Below are 15,591 nucleotides of genomic sequence, written 5' to 3'. Positions count from 1 at the left end.
AAAATGATCACCCAAATCTTTTAAAATCTCGAGATAAAATATAAAAAACATAAGAATAAAAGTTCACTTCATAGGAAAATTTGGAAACAAATTAAAGTAAGATGATACATATAATTAGCAATGAGTTTAATTAGATACATTTTTATTATATTTTATGTATTTTTCATATTTATGGATATTTATAAATTTAAACTACTTTTTTGAATAACTAAAGTCCTAGATAAATTTATTTTAGGAAGCAATTATTAATAAATTTCCCAAAAAAGAAAAATAAAAAAACAATCAATGGGAGGTTACAATTGTCAATTTTTACCACAAAATTAAAAGTGGATTGCATGTAACAAAAATTAATAAAACTCCCGTGCAATTATACTTTTTTTCAAAACATACAAAGCAGTGCGGGCGAAGCAACAAGCCAAACACAACAGAGTGAAGACCAGAAAATCACACCGCACGCGGCAGCGGTCTGGCGGTTGGCGTCGCCGAGGAGCAATGATTTTGAGTGAGAATACACAGGATGACCTTCTTAACTCTTGCTTTTCCGAGTAATTTAATTTTGTGTTTTTCAATCCTGCTCGTTTCGTGCTTGGAATTATGTAAAAATCGTTAGATTTTGTATATCCCTGTCGTTTCTAAGTGATTTTTGGATATCGTTATGATTTTTAGGTTGATACGATGATGCATGATTTATTCCTGTGGAGAAACTAGTGCATACAATTTGTATTTTTCGTAGCTTCTAATGTGTTTTGGAGGTTTTATGTTTACTAGATTATAATCTTCATTCATGTGAATAAAACTCGATTTTAGGTATTCGAGGAATTCATCGAGTGCTTGCTCTGTGGTACTGAGAGACGTTTCATACTCGTGCAAGTTAACCAATATTTCTACAGCAATGGCGGTCTAAAAGTCTCCTCAAGTGAGAAATTTCAGATTTTTTATATCCTGTGGGTGCGATTACTTCCTCTGTAACGCAAAAGAGAAGGTTGAATTCTTCTTTGCTTAGTCAGTTTTTAGACTTCTCAAAGCGTTGGAGAACAAAGGATGAAAGTGCTGGAGGTGGTAACAGAGGCTTTTCAGTTTATATGCACTGTGCAATTCTGGAGGATGGCAGTCCTTTGGACTCTATCTCTCATTTTTTCCTTCTTGAAGTTGTTCTCCCATACCCTTTTCTTGTCAAAATCGAAAATTTATTCTGGTGGTTCTCCCCAAGAACCCAAATCCAAGGCAGCGACTCTGAGGGGGCTCCCCATCTGCGTAATAACAGGGGTAAATTGATCATCATTGTCCTTCTATAAGATCGTAATGATTGTGAATGCATATGGTTCTGATACAATGCAATAAGCAGTTATAAATGCTAGAATTGAGGCAAATATATTGTTTTGGCTGATTGATTTACAGGCCACATCTGGTCTGGGCGCTGCTGCGGCGCATGCTCTCTCAAAAGAGGGCTTTTATGTTGTTCTTGGTATTCTCTCTTCTACTCTTCCTTTATAAGAAATTTATAATCACATAACGTGCTTAATATTTCAACTTATTCCATAGTTTTTTACATTTTTTAAAATGTGGAAGATCGCTCTTTTTGAAAATCAATTTATTATTACATGCTAGGATTCTTATCGAGAAAATCATCCTCTTTCATGTTGATTAACAAAAAAATAGTAGTCTATCTTTTTTCTCAGTTGAATTATAATTTATTCTCATACTTGCAGTTGGACGGTCATCTGAACTGCTGTCAAAGGTGTTGCACCTGCTTTTTACATCAGCAATGCACATCCCACTTTACAATGAATGATTTTTCAATAGTTTTATTTTTCAGGTTTTGTCTGATATCAGAAGTCAAAACAATGACGCGTGTTTGAAAGCTTTTCAGCTTGATTTATCTTCCTTAAAATCGATCATCAAATTCAAAAGCTCTATTCATCACTGGCTAATAGATTCAAACATTCATCCTTCTATTCAGCTCCTGATAAATAATGCTGGGATCCTGGCAACTTCTTGTAGAATCACCTCAGAAGGATATGATCAGTTATTACTGAGTATTTCCCTATAATTGTCATAGCATCACATAATTTGTAGTAGACTGGCTTGACTACTTGTAAAATTAAAGCCAAGATAGGAAGAGAATAAAATAGTCTGCTGTTTATGTATCTGAAAATAAGCAAACAATTAAATTTGCTTAATTTTTCAGGATGATGGCTATTAATTATATTGGTGCGTTTTGTCTTACCAAAGTTTTACTTCCTCTTCTGGAAAATAGCCCCGTTCCTTCTCGTGTGGTCAATGTCTCATCCTTTACACATTGGAATGGTAAGTTTGTTTATGACCTGCACTATATGAAGTCGTGACAATGTCATGCTGTTGTCATTTAGCCTCCGCTTCCACTTCAATTACCGTCTCAACTGGCTGTTTCTAATGATCTATGTGTATACCATGTCCATGTCCTTCCCATTTGATCAAAATTTCTCACTCTGATGATGGTCGCACTTTCTGAACAAAATGAACTCTATTTGGTCTTTCATGAGCATTGTTGTTTCGTTTGGGTTCAGTTTGGGACATGCCGGCAGACAGAGAAACTGTTTCAGGAACGTGTTTTTTGAAATCTAGGTGCTACCCCTATGCTCAAATATACGAGTTTTCTAAATGTGAGAAGCTTCTTTTGAAACTCAGGTTAATTTGATTGTTTGCCATTTTGATTGCTAAGAGCATTTTCGATTGACAGTATGCCTTCTACTTTTCACGTATGAACTTCATCGACAAGCTGGCAGAGCAGAGAAATCTCATCACCTCTCTGTTGTGTAAGCAATTTTCATTAATTCGGTTGTATCATCTTGTTTCATTTCAAACTTCTTTTGTTCCTAGCTGAGTATTGTGACGTACCTTACGATATTATGATTTTAGTGCATGTTGCAAAAGTGACACAATAAGAGCATCAAATGATTGTTACAAGTCTAGACTTAAAAAATTGTGCTAAGTTGTAGAGATTCCCATGGATTATGGATGTATGTATAGAACTTTGATCATCGTGGATGAATTTTAATTATTGTTGTTTGGTTTCTTGTCATTTTTTGGCTGTGGAAAAAAGTCGTGTTATGATTAAACTATATGGTTTACTGCGCAATTTTCAGTCTATTACACATTTACATTGCTGAATGTTCATAGCACGAGTGTGATAATTGTCGTGACTCCAAGTCATGCTTTCGATGTTTTCTAATCGATTTTGGCTTTCTTGATACTCAAGTGCCGTAGATCCTGGAGCCGTGAAAACCAATATCATGCGAGAAATTCCCTCGTGCATCTCCCAGATGGCTTATATAGTCTTGAATATTTTGGGTCTGCTTCACTCTTCTGAAACCGGTGTACGCGCAATAGTTGATGGAGCGCTTGCCCCTCCAGTAAGCATCTGACATTCTAATTGTGTACTGCTTATTGAATGCATAGTTTAGTTTTTTACCAATTGTTTCTATTGTGAATGATACTCGAGGTTTTAGACTCCAAAGCATCAATTATAATCAATAATCAAGGAATCGAGCTACGAACTTGTTTGGCTCCTTCTAATTTAAGAAATCGCCCCCTAATTTATTTCGCTCCTCAATTTATTTCAGGAAATATCAGGAGTATACTTTTTCGGAGGAAGTGGGTGTTGTCTGAAATCTTCGGCGCTCTCTCACAATGTGAAGCTTGCTGAGGATTTATGGGTTACTTCCTGCGATCTGTTTCAAGAATTGCAGTTGGCTTCCTGATATATTTTGTCAGCAAAGGTTCTGAGAATAAAAACTGCATTTACATTCACTCGGTAACTCAAAGTTGTGAACATACATAGAACGTTTGTACAACATTACCATCATGCTGATTGTCATAACATTTTTTCTTCTAAAATACTCTTAATAATATACTTGAATATAATATTTTGAATTTAAAATAATTTAATTTGACTTTAAAAAAAATTTTACTTTGATTATTTTGTGTTAATTTGTTTTAGAATTTAGTTTTGATAATCCTAAATACCTTTTGTGAGCTTTTGTATCTCTTCTTTTTTCTTAATCACATATTTAGTCTCAAATATCATTTTACAATATACATGCTAGTTATATATTTAACGTAGGGTGGACGGTTTCTTTTGAACCCGATGGAAAATTCGATACCCGTCACGAATGGAGTAGGGTGTGGAGAAGATTTTTTATTCGATTAAATAAATGAGTAATCGGGTATGAAGATTTTCAGGTATGGGGATGGAGGCGGGTCTTAAAGAATCCTGTCTATATACGACCCGAATATTTTTCGGCTATAATGTTAATTTTAATATGATTTGTTGAATTATATTAGTATGATGAAATGGAGAAAATTATTAGTAAGAAGTTGATGTTATTTTTGCAGCATAATTATGTTAAAATAAATTGTTTCTAATATTTTGTTATTTTTCTATAATATTTAATTGATAATTTTTATATTTATTTTTTATAATGTTCTCAACATTTTAGTAAATATATGTATCTTACTTGAAATAATTCAAATTTGAGAAAATACATACGATATGAATATTCAATATGGAACATGTATGTGTATAATGATGAAATTGAATATCCAATGACGATAAGGATGATTATGACTATGATAAGAGTGAGTCTCATGTGAGACCGTCTCACGGATCTTAATCTGTGAGACGGGTCAATCCTACCTATATTCACAATACAAAGTAATACTATTAGCATAAAAAAGTAATACTTTTTCATGGATGACTTAAATAAGAGATCTGTCTCACAAATACGACCCGTGAGACCGTCTCACACAAGTTTTTGTCATCTGATAAATAGATAAGGTGATGGAGGATATAAATTCTACCCAAATCCGATTTATTGTCATCTTTAGTTGAACTAGAGACCGTGACATTGATTACTTTTTGCATGTCATTTTTCCCAATTACATATATCATATTAATAGATACAATATATGTCATTTAATTTACTTTTTTTGAAGCAGCATGTGTCATTTAAATTTCTTTTCCATGTATCATAATTATTAAATTATCCATTAATTTAATAGACAATTCAAAGCTTTTGAATTTATAAAGTGCAATGCTGACCATATCTTAAGATGTAAAAAAAATTTCTAAATTGAATTGATATCTAGTTTTGATATTTTCCTAGAAGACAAGATTACCAGGTTCTGTGGCAGTCTAATGACAGTACATACGTATGTTCGAAGAACACTTGCATGATTTGTGCCATATCACACGTTTTAACTTGATTAAATTAAATTTCCAACATTTATACATAAATAAGGTGTCAATCGGGTCGGGTGGATCGGGTTTCGGGTCAACAACGAATTTTTTTCGACCCGGACCAACCCGAAAACCCCCAACCCGAACACGAACCCGTCTAACCCACCTGACCCTAATTTTTTTTATTTTATTTTTAAATATTAATGAAAAATTTCTAAAAAATAAAAAATAATAATAATATTTTTATTTAAACACATAATAACAAAATTTCTGATTTAAATTTGACAGTTTAATTGTAGAAAATTAAAAATATATTTACTAAATCAATAAATAATTGTTAAAAAAATAAAAAATAAACCAAATAATATTAAATGATGAAAATTTATCATATAAATATACAATCAATTTTTTCAAACATGCAATATATAAAAATATAAGTAATATTTTTTTAAAAAAAAATTCGGGTCAATCCGTGACCCAACCCGAAACCCGTCTAACTTGACACTAACCCGAATCCTCCCAACCCGAACCGAACCTGATTTTTTTCGTGTTGGGTAGTGTCGGGTTGACGGGTGGTGTTGCATTTTGACACCCCTAATACATAAATTGAATTATTTTAATTTAATGCTTAGTCAACGATCCATCATCCATCCCCATTTTATTCGAATTTCCAGNTATGACCGACTTGATTCCTTAATTTTGCAAACAATCATTACCTAATAGCTTCCAATGTAGGCACATCCAAGAATCACAGATCGCAAACCGAACCATTTGACCTTTTGTAAGGATTCTCAAACTGCTTGCATCCCCACCGTCGCCGCCGCTGCCACCACCGAGAATCTTGGAACATAACGGCAATTCAACAAGCTCAAACGCCTATTCCCCCTCGCAACCCAAATGGAAAAAGAACCCCTCCTCCCTTATGTCAGCCCCAGAATGCCACAACCACCACCGCCACCACCGCTTTGCCCTGTACCAGAAAACGCTGAAATTACGGTTCCGCCCACGCCCCTCACCCCTTCCTCTAAAGAACTCAAAGACATGCTCATATTTGGTTCCCCTTTATCTTCATCATCCCTTCTGAAGGAGACTTCCTCTTCAAGCATTCTCGAGGCCTTGACTTTAAGCCTCACCTCCCCCAAACCTTCTATTACCAATATTGACGATGAAAGATCCAATCTTGATCCAGAAAACCAAAAATCTTGGTTGCATGATCCCAACTATTCAGCTTCCAAAAGCAATCTCCACAGGTCCAAGACTGCGCCTGCCATGGCTACCATCAATGAGATCGACCATTCTTCTTGCACAAAGAAGCCACAGTTTGGTAAATCTTCAATTGTGAGACAGGGTTTTCTGCTTTTGATCGTGTATTTGGCTCTTGGTGTGGTTATTTACTTTGTCAACAAGGATAAATTCAGGGGGGTTGAGACACATGCTGTGGTTGATGCTTTGTACTTTTGCATTGTGACTATGTGTACCATTGGGTATGGCGACATAACCCCTGATAGTACTTTAACTAAGCTGTTTTCTATTGCATTTGTACTTGTGGGGTTTGGGTTTATTGATATTTTGTTATCTGGGATGGTTAGTTATGTGCTTGATTTACAAGAGAATTATCTTTTAAGGACTATCAAGGGTAGGGGATCTCATGATCCTGGATCTTATATTATTGATGTGAAAAAGGGGAGGATGAGGATTCGGATGAAAGTGACACTGGCCTTGGGGGTTGTGGTTCTTTGTATTGGAATTGGAGTTGCTGTTTTGCATTTTGTTGAGAAGATGAATTTATTGGATTCATTCTATTTGTCGGTTATGTCTGTCACAACCGTTGGATATGGTGACAGGGCATTTAATTCTGTAACGGGTCGGATTTTTGCATCGGTTTGGTTGCTTGTGTCTACGCTTGCGGTTGCTAGAGCCTTTCTTTACTTGGCTGAGGCCAGAGTCGATAAGCGGCATAGAAGGATGGCAAAGTGGGTGCTTGGACAAGATATGACTGTAGCTCAATTTCTTGCTGCTGATATTGATAACAATGGTTTTGTGAGGTATGTTCTTAATTATCTGTCAGTAATTTAGTTAACTTGAAATTGTAGTTGATACAAGTATGTGTTGACATATTTAAATCGAGATGGTTTACTAGGTATTAGTTTAGCACCTGTGTATCCATTTTGAACCTCCAAATTATGCAAGAACTAAACTATAGTTTCCGAACTTATGTGCGTCTTTATATACAGGTCCAAGAACCAACCAGTGTACCTCCTTCTCATGAACCTGCCCTGAACTTAGGAATTTCACTTAAATAGGCAATTGAGATCTTTTCGTGTTCATTGCTTCTTGAAAATTATTTTTGTTCTTTAATTGTTAAGATGGCCTTTTTAGTTTCTCGATTATGAGATGGATTACATCCATATATAATTTAACTTTTCTCACATTTCAAGGTGAAGTAATAACTTTATCCTGTGTACTGGTAACAATTGCACCAGGGTATTCCCATCAAATTCTTCTGATGGATACAAATTTTATGGTTCGAGTGAAAAATACTCTGTATATTTTAACACTATACTTCTATTTGCATATCGACTCCCCAAGGAATGAAATCTAATTATGAAATTCAATATTTTTGTTTCGACTATATATTTTATCTTACTCTTTCTTGACATAGTGCTCGGTTTTTTAAAAAATGGTTGGTCCTTCTCGTGTTATGTGCAGTAAATCCGAGTTTGTAATATACAAGCTTAAAGAAATGTGCAAGGTTTCAGAAAAAGACATCTTGCAGATATGCAGACAGTTTGATCGTTTGGATACTGGAAACTGTGGTAAGATCACCCTAGGCGATCTTATGGAAAGTCACCACTGATCAAAAAGATGCAGTTCATCTACAGATTGTACGAAGCTATGATATTATCTGTTGTTTTCTGCTACAAATTGGTGGTTCCTCACCAGAACTCTTGAAAATAGTATTAGCATACAAGAGATCATTAAATACAAAGGAGCCGTGTGACTTCTGTTTTGGTTTGGAATGATCGTGGGACAACAGATGAAACGAGTTTTTCTACGTTCCTGAAGTTCAAAGCATCGGGGTCTTTCAGGATACATGGCTCGTCTTGGGTGGAAATACGTCAGCCAGTTGGTGCTAGCAAAGTTATGGAGGTTCAACATGTTCATTTCGTTGTATATATGATAGTGGTTCTTGTTTCTTCTATAAGTTGCTTAGTTATGGAGTGCCAAGGCAAAGGCGATCAGATGAGGCAAACTTGAAAAGTATGAACTAAAATATGATGAGGAATTAATATAACATTGATTTTTTTCCGACCGATCAAATAGATATATAGTCTTGTAACGTAGCAAGACAGTTCAGAGTTGTTTTTCTTTTTTTCCATTTTATTTTAGTTTTATTTCTTTACTTGATTTCAAATTATTGGATGTCAAAATTTTCAATTTTAGTTTTAAATTTTTTCTAAAAAAAAGTATAAGGTGTTTCAAATTTCCAATTACAGGAATCGTTTTTTCAATATTTTTTATAATTTATTTCCATTTTTCGAATAAAATGATCTGACATAAACACAACCTTTGTTTTCGAAACTGCATGTAAAATCTCAACTGACAAATTTTATGTACATGCTGAATGTGTTTTTTCAATGCTTCCACATATCCCAAACTAAAGTTCTTCAAGTTATAAATATCATTTTAAATAGATATTAGTAAAAGCAAAAACTATTTGAATCACACCAAAACTGATTGCTTCATTAGTCAATTTTGTAAGATGAATCTCCAATCCGACGTGTTCTATGAAAAATATTACTTTTGATTTTCAAAATATTTTTTTGTGGGTCGACCAGATCCGTCATACTATTATACGAAGAAAAGATTATTTATCAGAAGTTTTAACTATTAACTTAAAAACGCTTAGAATTTTGTCCGTTTAAACTTTAAACTAAGATGGGGGAGCCATCTGCCACATGGTTTATTCCATTTCCCACTGTTGAAATAGATCAACATGGTCATAAATCAAAATAGTGACTCAAAAGATATTGAAAGACTCTTGATTGCATAATATATAATTTAAAAATGATTTAGAAAACTAATGACAAATCGGGGTTGGTGGACCAAGTCAAGTCTTGCACGATCATCATTTAAAAACAATACTTACCTAGTATCAACTTACTTAATCCACTAATGTCTCGGGAGTTGTGAATATTTGATTAAATTAAAAATATAATTATATATATATATATATACAGTTTTGATATGCTGCACACCTATCGTGCACACCTATATGAGCACTGATGAGGTGTCACTCACCCATTGGATGTGATGAAATATAGAAAAATTGTGTATCCAATGAGTGCGTGACACCTCATCGGTGTTCACATATGTGTGCAGCTTATCAAAACTTATCGATAAAAGGGTATAATTTCTTTATTATTTTATTCGTGCATAGTTTGTGGGATTTTAGTGTAATTTTAAGTCAAAATCACTATTCTATGTCTTCCCATCTTCAAGTTAATTGAATATCTAATGCTTCAATTAGAGTTGGCATGAGACGCAAATTCCGAAGTAATTGGCGTTTCAAAAAATTTGTTGACTCGTTCAATATATACATTCCAAATGGAGTAGATGGGATATAATGATTGGGAAATTGACTTTGCTTCCTCTTCCAATTGTCTATAGATAATGCATAAAATATAATTTAATTATATGATTTTTGAACGCCAAATATATATCAAATATATTATAAAGTATACAAACAAAAAAAAATTTGAATTATGATGAACTATATTCTACAATTTATATTATATTTTAAAATAATTTCATTAAAAAGTTAAATTTAAAAATATTAATAATATATATAGCTTAAAATAAATAAACGGAATAATAGTGAAATTAAATTTAAATAAGTAGTTGATAATACTGGATTAAGATTATTACATTTTATTAAAAAATTATTTTGGCTACACAATTAAAAATATAATTAAGGAGTTAAAATTTCATTGTGTATTGTATAATACAGTTAATCAATAAATAATTACAATAAAATTCTCAAAAATTCAAATCCTAAATAATTAAGAGTTGTCGATTTACTTAATTGAAACCCACATCACAATTCTAATTGTCAAATTTTAATATTTGATTAGTTAATTATTTATTTGACTAAATTAAATTTATATATAAATAAAAATCAAATATGTTATCTATACTATATTATTAATTTTGAAATCCGTAGAGTAACTACTTCAGAGGACATCAAAATATTTAATTTCATAATTACCCTTCTTATCTTACTAAAAACATCATCAAGTCGCTCTATATTTTACATAGAAAAAATCTAAACAAAACTTCTTTTTTAAATCAAACAACTCTTTTAAATCGAAAATAATTTCGTATTAATTGTTTAGTATTATTTGATCAAATTAAAAATTATAATAAAATATATAATATGTGTGCATTTTTTACTAGTATATAAGGTATCGGAGATGATCTCAAAGTAATAGTACTAGAAAAGGGAATATAATTAAAATATGTCTTATTCGTTGTTTATTTATTTTTGTTGGAAAGTGAGACTATTGAATCAGTCAACAGCTGACTTAATTCACGTTTTTCGACTGAGAACTTTAGACTTTGTGGTCCAATATTTATCAAATTGCAACATTGTATTGTAAACTTTTTATACATGAATGTTCCCTTTTATCATAATTTTTATTAAATCAAAATATATACCAAATATTATAAAATTATTGATACCGATGACATAACTTAAAATCTTAAATTGTACTAATTAAAATTAACAATTTTACGTATGGTTTGCGTAAGAATTTCGTGGATAGGTCAATATATAGATTTCATGGATATGTCACTGAAATTATGCATATAAATTTTGATAGGATGAACTTTCATCGTGTTCACTTATAGGAGCATCGTTGACGGTCAACTCACTTATTAGACGTATAATTTTAATATGTTTCATCACATCCAATAGATGAGTGACTCATCAACGATGCTCATATAAATATACATAATATATATATATATATATATATATACACACACACCACCTTTGAATTCTGCAGTGATCGGGACTTGGTTGGAATCAAATATCAAAGGCCATTTACGGCCTTACGTACACTTGTCGACGCTACTAAGGTCAACAATCTCATGCCCCTTTTTTTGTCATGGAAAATTCTTACATATTCAATCATATCGTTTCTTTTAACAAATTTGTAACTTATAAAGATTTTTTTTTTTCAAATTTCATTTTTTTATAAATTTATTAATCTATAGACTCATTCGATATTCTTTTTCAAAAGAGAAAAATCCATATATCGTGTGACTGATATTATATCTCTATCAAAAAAAAAGGAAAAATTCTAAATCACAGCCTTTCTGCAGTTAATGATATGCATGCATTTATACTCAACTGATCTCAATATATAATATATTCGCCATTTCAATAAATTACAATAAATTTTTATACAGAGTATTTAAAATTTATATTTTTTCCTATTTTCAAAAATATTTCTAGTCTCTAAATTTGAATTATTATTTTTATTATCTACGTAAAAAAAATTATATTATGGTTCTTATATGTATATAATACATTATAAGGCGCCAACCTATATGGTCATTTTCTAGTCGTTCTTTATGCAATGCATGGACACTAAATAAACATTATAATTAACTTTATTCAAGCAATTATTTATTGACAGTCATTTTATATTTTTTTAAAAAAAATTATGTATATTCAAGAAATAACAAAAGTTGTAGGAACTAAAGCGTTTATTAATCGGAATATGTAATTAAATTTAAATAATTGAGTAGCCAAAACGTTAAGTTCATATATAATAGTTCTCCTGTAATTGTCGGTGCAGATCCCTCCAAACGAGTAACACTAATTGGTAATAAGATTAGTATTGATTTGATTTTGACCAAACCTTATACTTTAGGATTATTACATGTGAAGTCGAAATAATATATAAATTTCTCCAATTTCCATTTGAACAGATTAAATTCAAACGGGATATTATATATGAGAAGTCTGTGTCTCAAATCTCAATGATCTATTTTTGTGAGACGTATGGATAAGATCAATATTTAAAGTAAAAAATATAAATTTTATATAAAAAATAATTTTTTTAATGAATTGAGTCAAATAAAAATCACGCCTCAAAAAAATTCCTAATTTGATTTATAGTGAGCATGTGAATTGCGATGTGACATGGCAAGCCGGTCATACTTGCCCGTCTGAATGTAAACATATTACTATATTATTATGCTTCAATTATAAGATATTTCATTAATTTTTTTTTAGATATTTATTTAATTAAATATTAATTTAAAAACAAAAAATAAAACATATTAAAACAAAAATAAAACATAAAAAGGTTTATGTTTTGAGAGCGTAATATCGAAAAATAGTATTTGTTCTGTCAAATTATTAAGTTTATGCGAGCTCTCTAAAAGAAGAATGCTTCACATGTTTTTGTTTTTTAGAGCAAAATAACAACACAACAGTATTTTTTTTGGTCGGCAAGTATAGAGGACCATATGATCATGTGCTTTGATTTTGAACAAAGAGCCATATATTGTTAAATTTATGATTTTTGACACCAAAATTAGTTAATCTTTCGAAGAAATAGATTTTAAACGACTCCAATACATAAAATTTTGAAATCTATTAGTTTCAAAACCATTTATCCATAAATTATCCAAATACATGTTATACAAAAAAAATTTTAGTTCACGATAATAATAATAATAATTGTATCTCTTCTTTATGGAACCATTTTTTAGGTTTCAATCAAATAATGAAAAATGTGAAAAGAAAGAATATTGGAAAGTTGATATGTAATTAAGGGACAACGGGGGGCAAAGAGATACCAAACTCCGGAGAATTAACCAAAGAACATCTCCCACGTGCCAGTGAAGTGTCGCCTTTTGGTCAAAATGGCGGTGGATCAGTGGGGACACGTGCCAGGCCACTCGTTCTTGCCAGGTTAACCAATTTTTTGAAACATTGACGTTTCGTAAACAAAGACTACTTCACTGAACTGCTAACACAATTATACGCATTGTGTCACAATTTTATTTTATTACAATATGCTCATTTTTTCTATATTATATATATTTTTTCATTAATTTTGTCAATCAAAACTGTATTATAAAATGGGACCCGTATAAAAAATAATAGGATACATCGTCAAAGCTTAAATATAAAGACTTCACAAGCAAAATTTGCCCAAATTGTCAAATCTTGTTCTTCTTTTGCAACCCTACTTATTTCTTCTTTCCTTGATCTCCATGTCTGAAAATTTCAGCGACTATTACTATCACTACCCCTTTCAAGATCATGTTGATAATGGCCGCAACAACACCGCCGGAAACACTTTTACTTATATGCAGAACCCATCTGTTCAGAATCTGCTAATGATTGACCAGTCTAATAATTACCTGAGTTTCACCGGCGGGATTTTGCATGGAAGCTTTGGACAGAACGTTCCGGATTCATTTGGGTCGTCTTCTGAGGTGTTTTACACAGAGACGGATGAGAAGAAACCGGTGGTGGACGGTGGTGAAAACCCTACTACGCCCAACTCATCGATTTCCTCTTCTTCCACTGAGGCAGCTGCAGGTGAGGAAGATGTGAGCAAGAACAAGAAAGCAGATGGTAAAAAAGAGAACCCTGAAGATGGAGGAGACAGCTGCTCTAAGAAAGAGTTAGATACTTATTTTTATTTATTTTTGTGGAAATTAAAGTTAATTATTAATGTTATCAATTGATGAATGAAGGGGTACCCAAGGTAAGAAGAAAGGAGAGAAGAAGCAAAGGGAGCCAATATTTGCTTTCATGACGAAGAGTGAAGTTGATCATTTGGAAGATGGATACAGATGGAGAAAATATGGACAAAAGGCAGTCAAGAATAGCCCATATCCAAGGTTTATTCAATGTTAATTTCCTGGAAATTTATCGAGTTTCCTGGTACAAATTACACGCTAATTAATTAATATTCATGATTCGCGATCCACTTGCTTGTATTCAACCTTAAACGTAACGTACCTAATAACAACTTGCATGCATTCAAAACTCATAGATTTATATGCAGACATTTGTACTTTAGTCGGTATATGTTGGAAGAACCAAATTTATGTACTACTTTAAAAAATGACTCTTTGAGCAGTACCTTTGTACGTAGTTTGAACACCACAACCCTAGTGTGAATTGCAATATTCAAGATCTCAGGCAACCGTAGTCAACGATGTTATTTTTAAAAACAACCCCTTTGTCTGAAGAATATTCCGCACTACTTAATAACAAAAGCTGCTAATGCCCCTTGCAGAAGCTACTACAGATGCACAACTCAGAAATGCCCGGTCAAGAAACGCGTCGAAAGATCCTACCAAGACCCGTCGATCGTCATCACGACCTACGAAGGTCAACACAACCACCATCTTCCGACAAGTCTCCGGGGATCCGTGGCCACAATATTCCCTCCCTCCATGCTAACTCCGCAGTTGACAATGGACTGCCCTCCAACCAACTTTCCTGATCAAGAAATGTTTATTCATCAAATGCCTTACAATGTATACGGATACGGAGGCGGCGGCTCCAGCAATCTGTATCATCAGCAAACTTTAAACACACGTGACAATCAACAGTACCAGATTTCTGATTATGGGACGCTGCAAGATATATTCCCCTCAGTCTTCCCGAAGCAGGAGCCCTGATGAGACATTCTAGGTCTAACCCGTTCCGAGGTTTCTTTATATTTTCCTATCTTCTTTAGGCATTTTTTTTAAAGTATCTTCTCCCGTGTGTCCTAATTATTTTACCAAAACCTACGAATCGCACTCATTTGTACTTAATATAATACTATGAAGTTCATTATCATGGTAAATTTACATATATGGAGTAGCGACCTCATGATCTTCCATTGTTGTTTGCTGTACTAATTAATTGATCAGGTATGGTATGAAAAATTATGCGCAAATTAAATAATATAGTTTACATCTTATCAGATAATTAACACACATGCACTCTCTCGCTCACATGCTTTAAATAATCTAGCTACGTTCAATGTCCAAATTCATTCATAAGATTAATATATATGTGGTATGTTTAGATTTCAAGTCTAAAAGAATCGATTCAGAAGTTACTTTTTTTTTTAATTTTGTTGAATATTTCTGAATGATATATATGAATAACTATACCAGACATAAATTTAATTAGTGTAACAATGATATATTTTTATTTTAAAGAAATTCGTTTACAACAAAGAGAAGGATCTTTATCAGATTACCTGAAGAACAGTAGTGCCACCAAACATCTAACATTTTGTACATACGTAGTCAAAATACTACCATTATTTTCAACACTTGAA

General features: G+C 32.5%; 3 protein-coding genes across 10 annotated transcripts; all 3 read left to right on the top strand.

Moving 5' to 3' along the window:
- The first annotated feature begins 289 nt into the window (after positions 1–289).
- On the top strand, positions 290–3,876 carry LOC140981250 (uncharacterized). Of its 8 annotated transcripts, none has more exons than XM_073447592.1 (11): positions 294–502; positions 808–916; positions 1,008–1,266; positions 1,399–1,465; positions 1,710–1,738; positions 1,817–2,025; positions 2,189–2,307; positions 2,547–2,642; positions 2,720–2,795; positions 3,239–3,392; positions 3,603–3,876. In XM_073447592.1, exons 3-11 carry the CDS (start codon positions 1,042–1,044, stop codon positions 3,738–3,740), a joined length of 1,113 nt encoding a protein of 370 aa, XP_073303693.1. In that variant the 5' UTR covers positions 294–502; positions 808–916; positions 1,008–1,041; the 3' UTR covers positions 3,741–3,876. The 8 variants fall into 8 exon arrangements, with proteins under 8 accessions (XP_073303698.1, XP_073303697.1, XP_073303693.1 ...); XM_073447591.1 differs by having other exon boundaries at positions 294–545; XM_073447597.1 differs by lacking the exon at positions 1,710–1,738 and having other exon boundaries at positions 290–545; positions 1,804–2,025.
- A 2,040-nt stretch (positions 3,877–5,916) lies between these two features.
- On the top strand, positions 5,917–8,597 carry LOC140981406 (two-pore potassium channel 3-like). Its single transcript, XM_073447797.1, has 2 exons — positions 5,917–7,263; positions 7,928–8,597. The coding sequence occupies exons 1-2, from the start codon at positions 6,116–6,118 to the stop codon at positions 8,073–8,075; spliced, it is 1,296 nt and encodes a 431-aa protein (XP_073303898.1). The 5' UTR covers positions 5,917–6,115; the 3' UTR covers positions 8,076–8,597.
- Positions 8,598–13,414: 4,817 nt separating this feature from the next.
- On the top strand, positions 13,415–15,116 carry LOC140980354 (WRKY transcription factor 71-like). Its single transcript, XM_073446130.1, has 3 exons — positions 13,415–13,929; positions 14,003–14,149; positions 14,551–15,116. The coding sequence occupies exons 1-3, from the start codon at positions 13,514–13,516 to the stop codon at positions 14,936–14,938; spliced, it is 951 nt and encodes a 316-aa protein (XP_073302231.1). The 5' UTR covers positions 13,415–13,513; the 3' UTR covers positions 14,939–15,116.
- The last annotated feature ends 475 nt before the right edge of the window (positions 15,117–15,591 follow it).

Source organism: Primulina huaijiensis, chromosome 7, assembly GCF_012295235.1.
Source record: "Primulina huaijiensis isolate GDHJ02 chromosome 7, ASM1229523v2, whole genome shotgun sequence".
NCBI lineage: Eukaryota > Viridiplantae > Streptophyta > Magnoliopsida > Lamiales > Gesneriaceae > Primulina > Primulina huaijiensis.
This window is presented reverse-complemented; position numbering and strand designations above follow the sequence as displayed.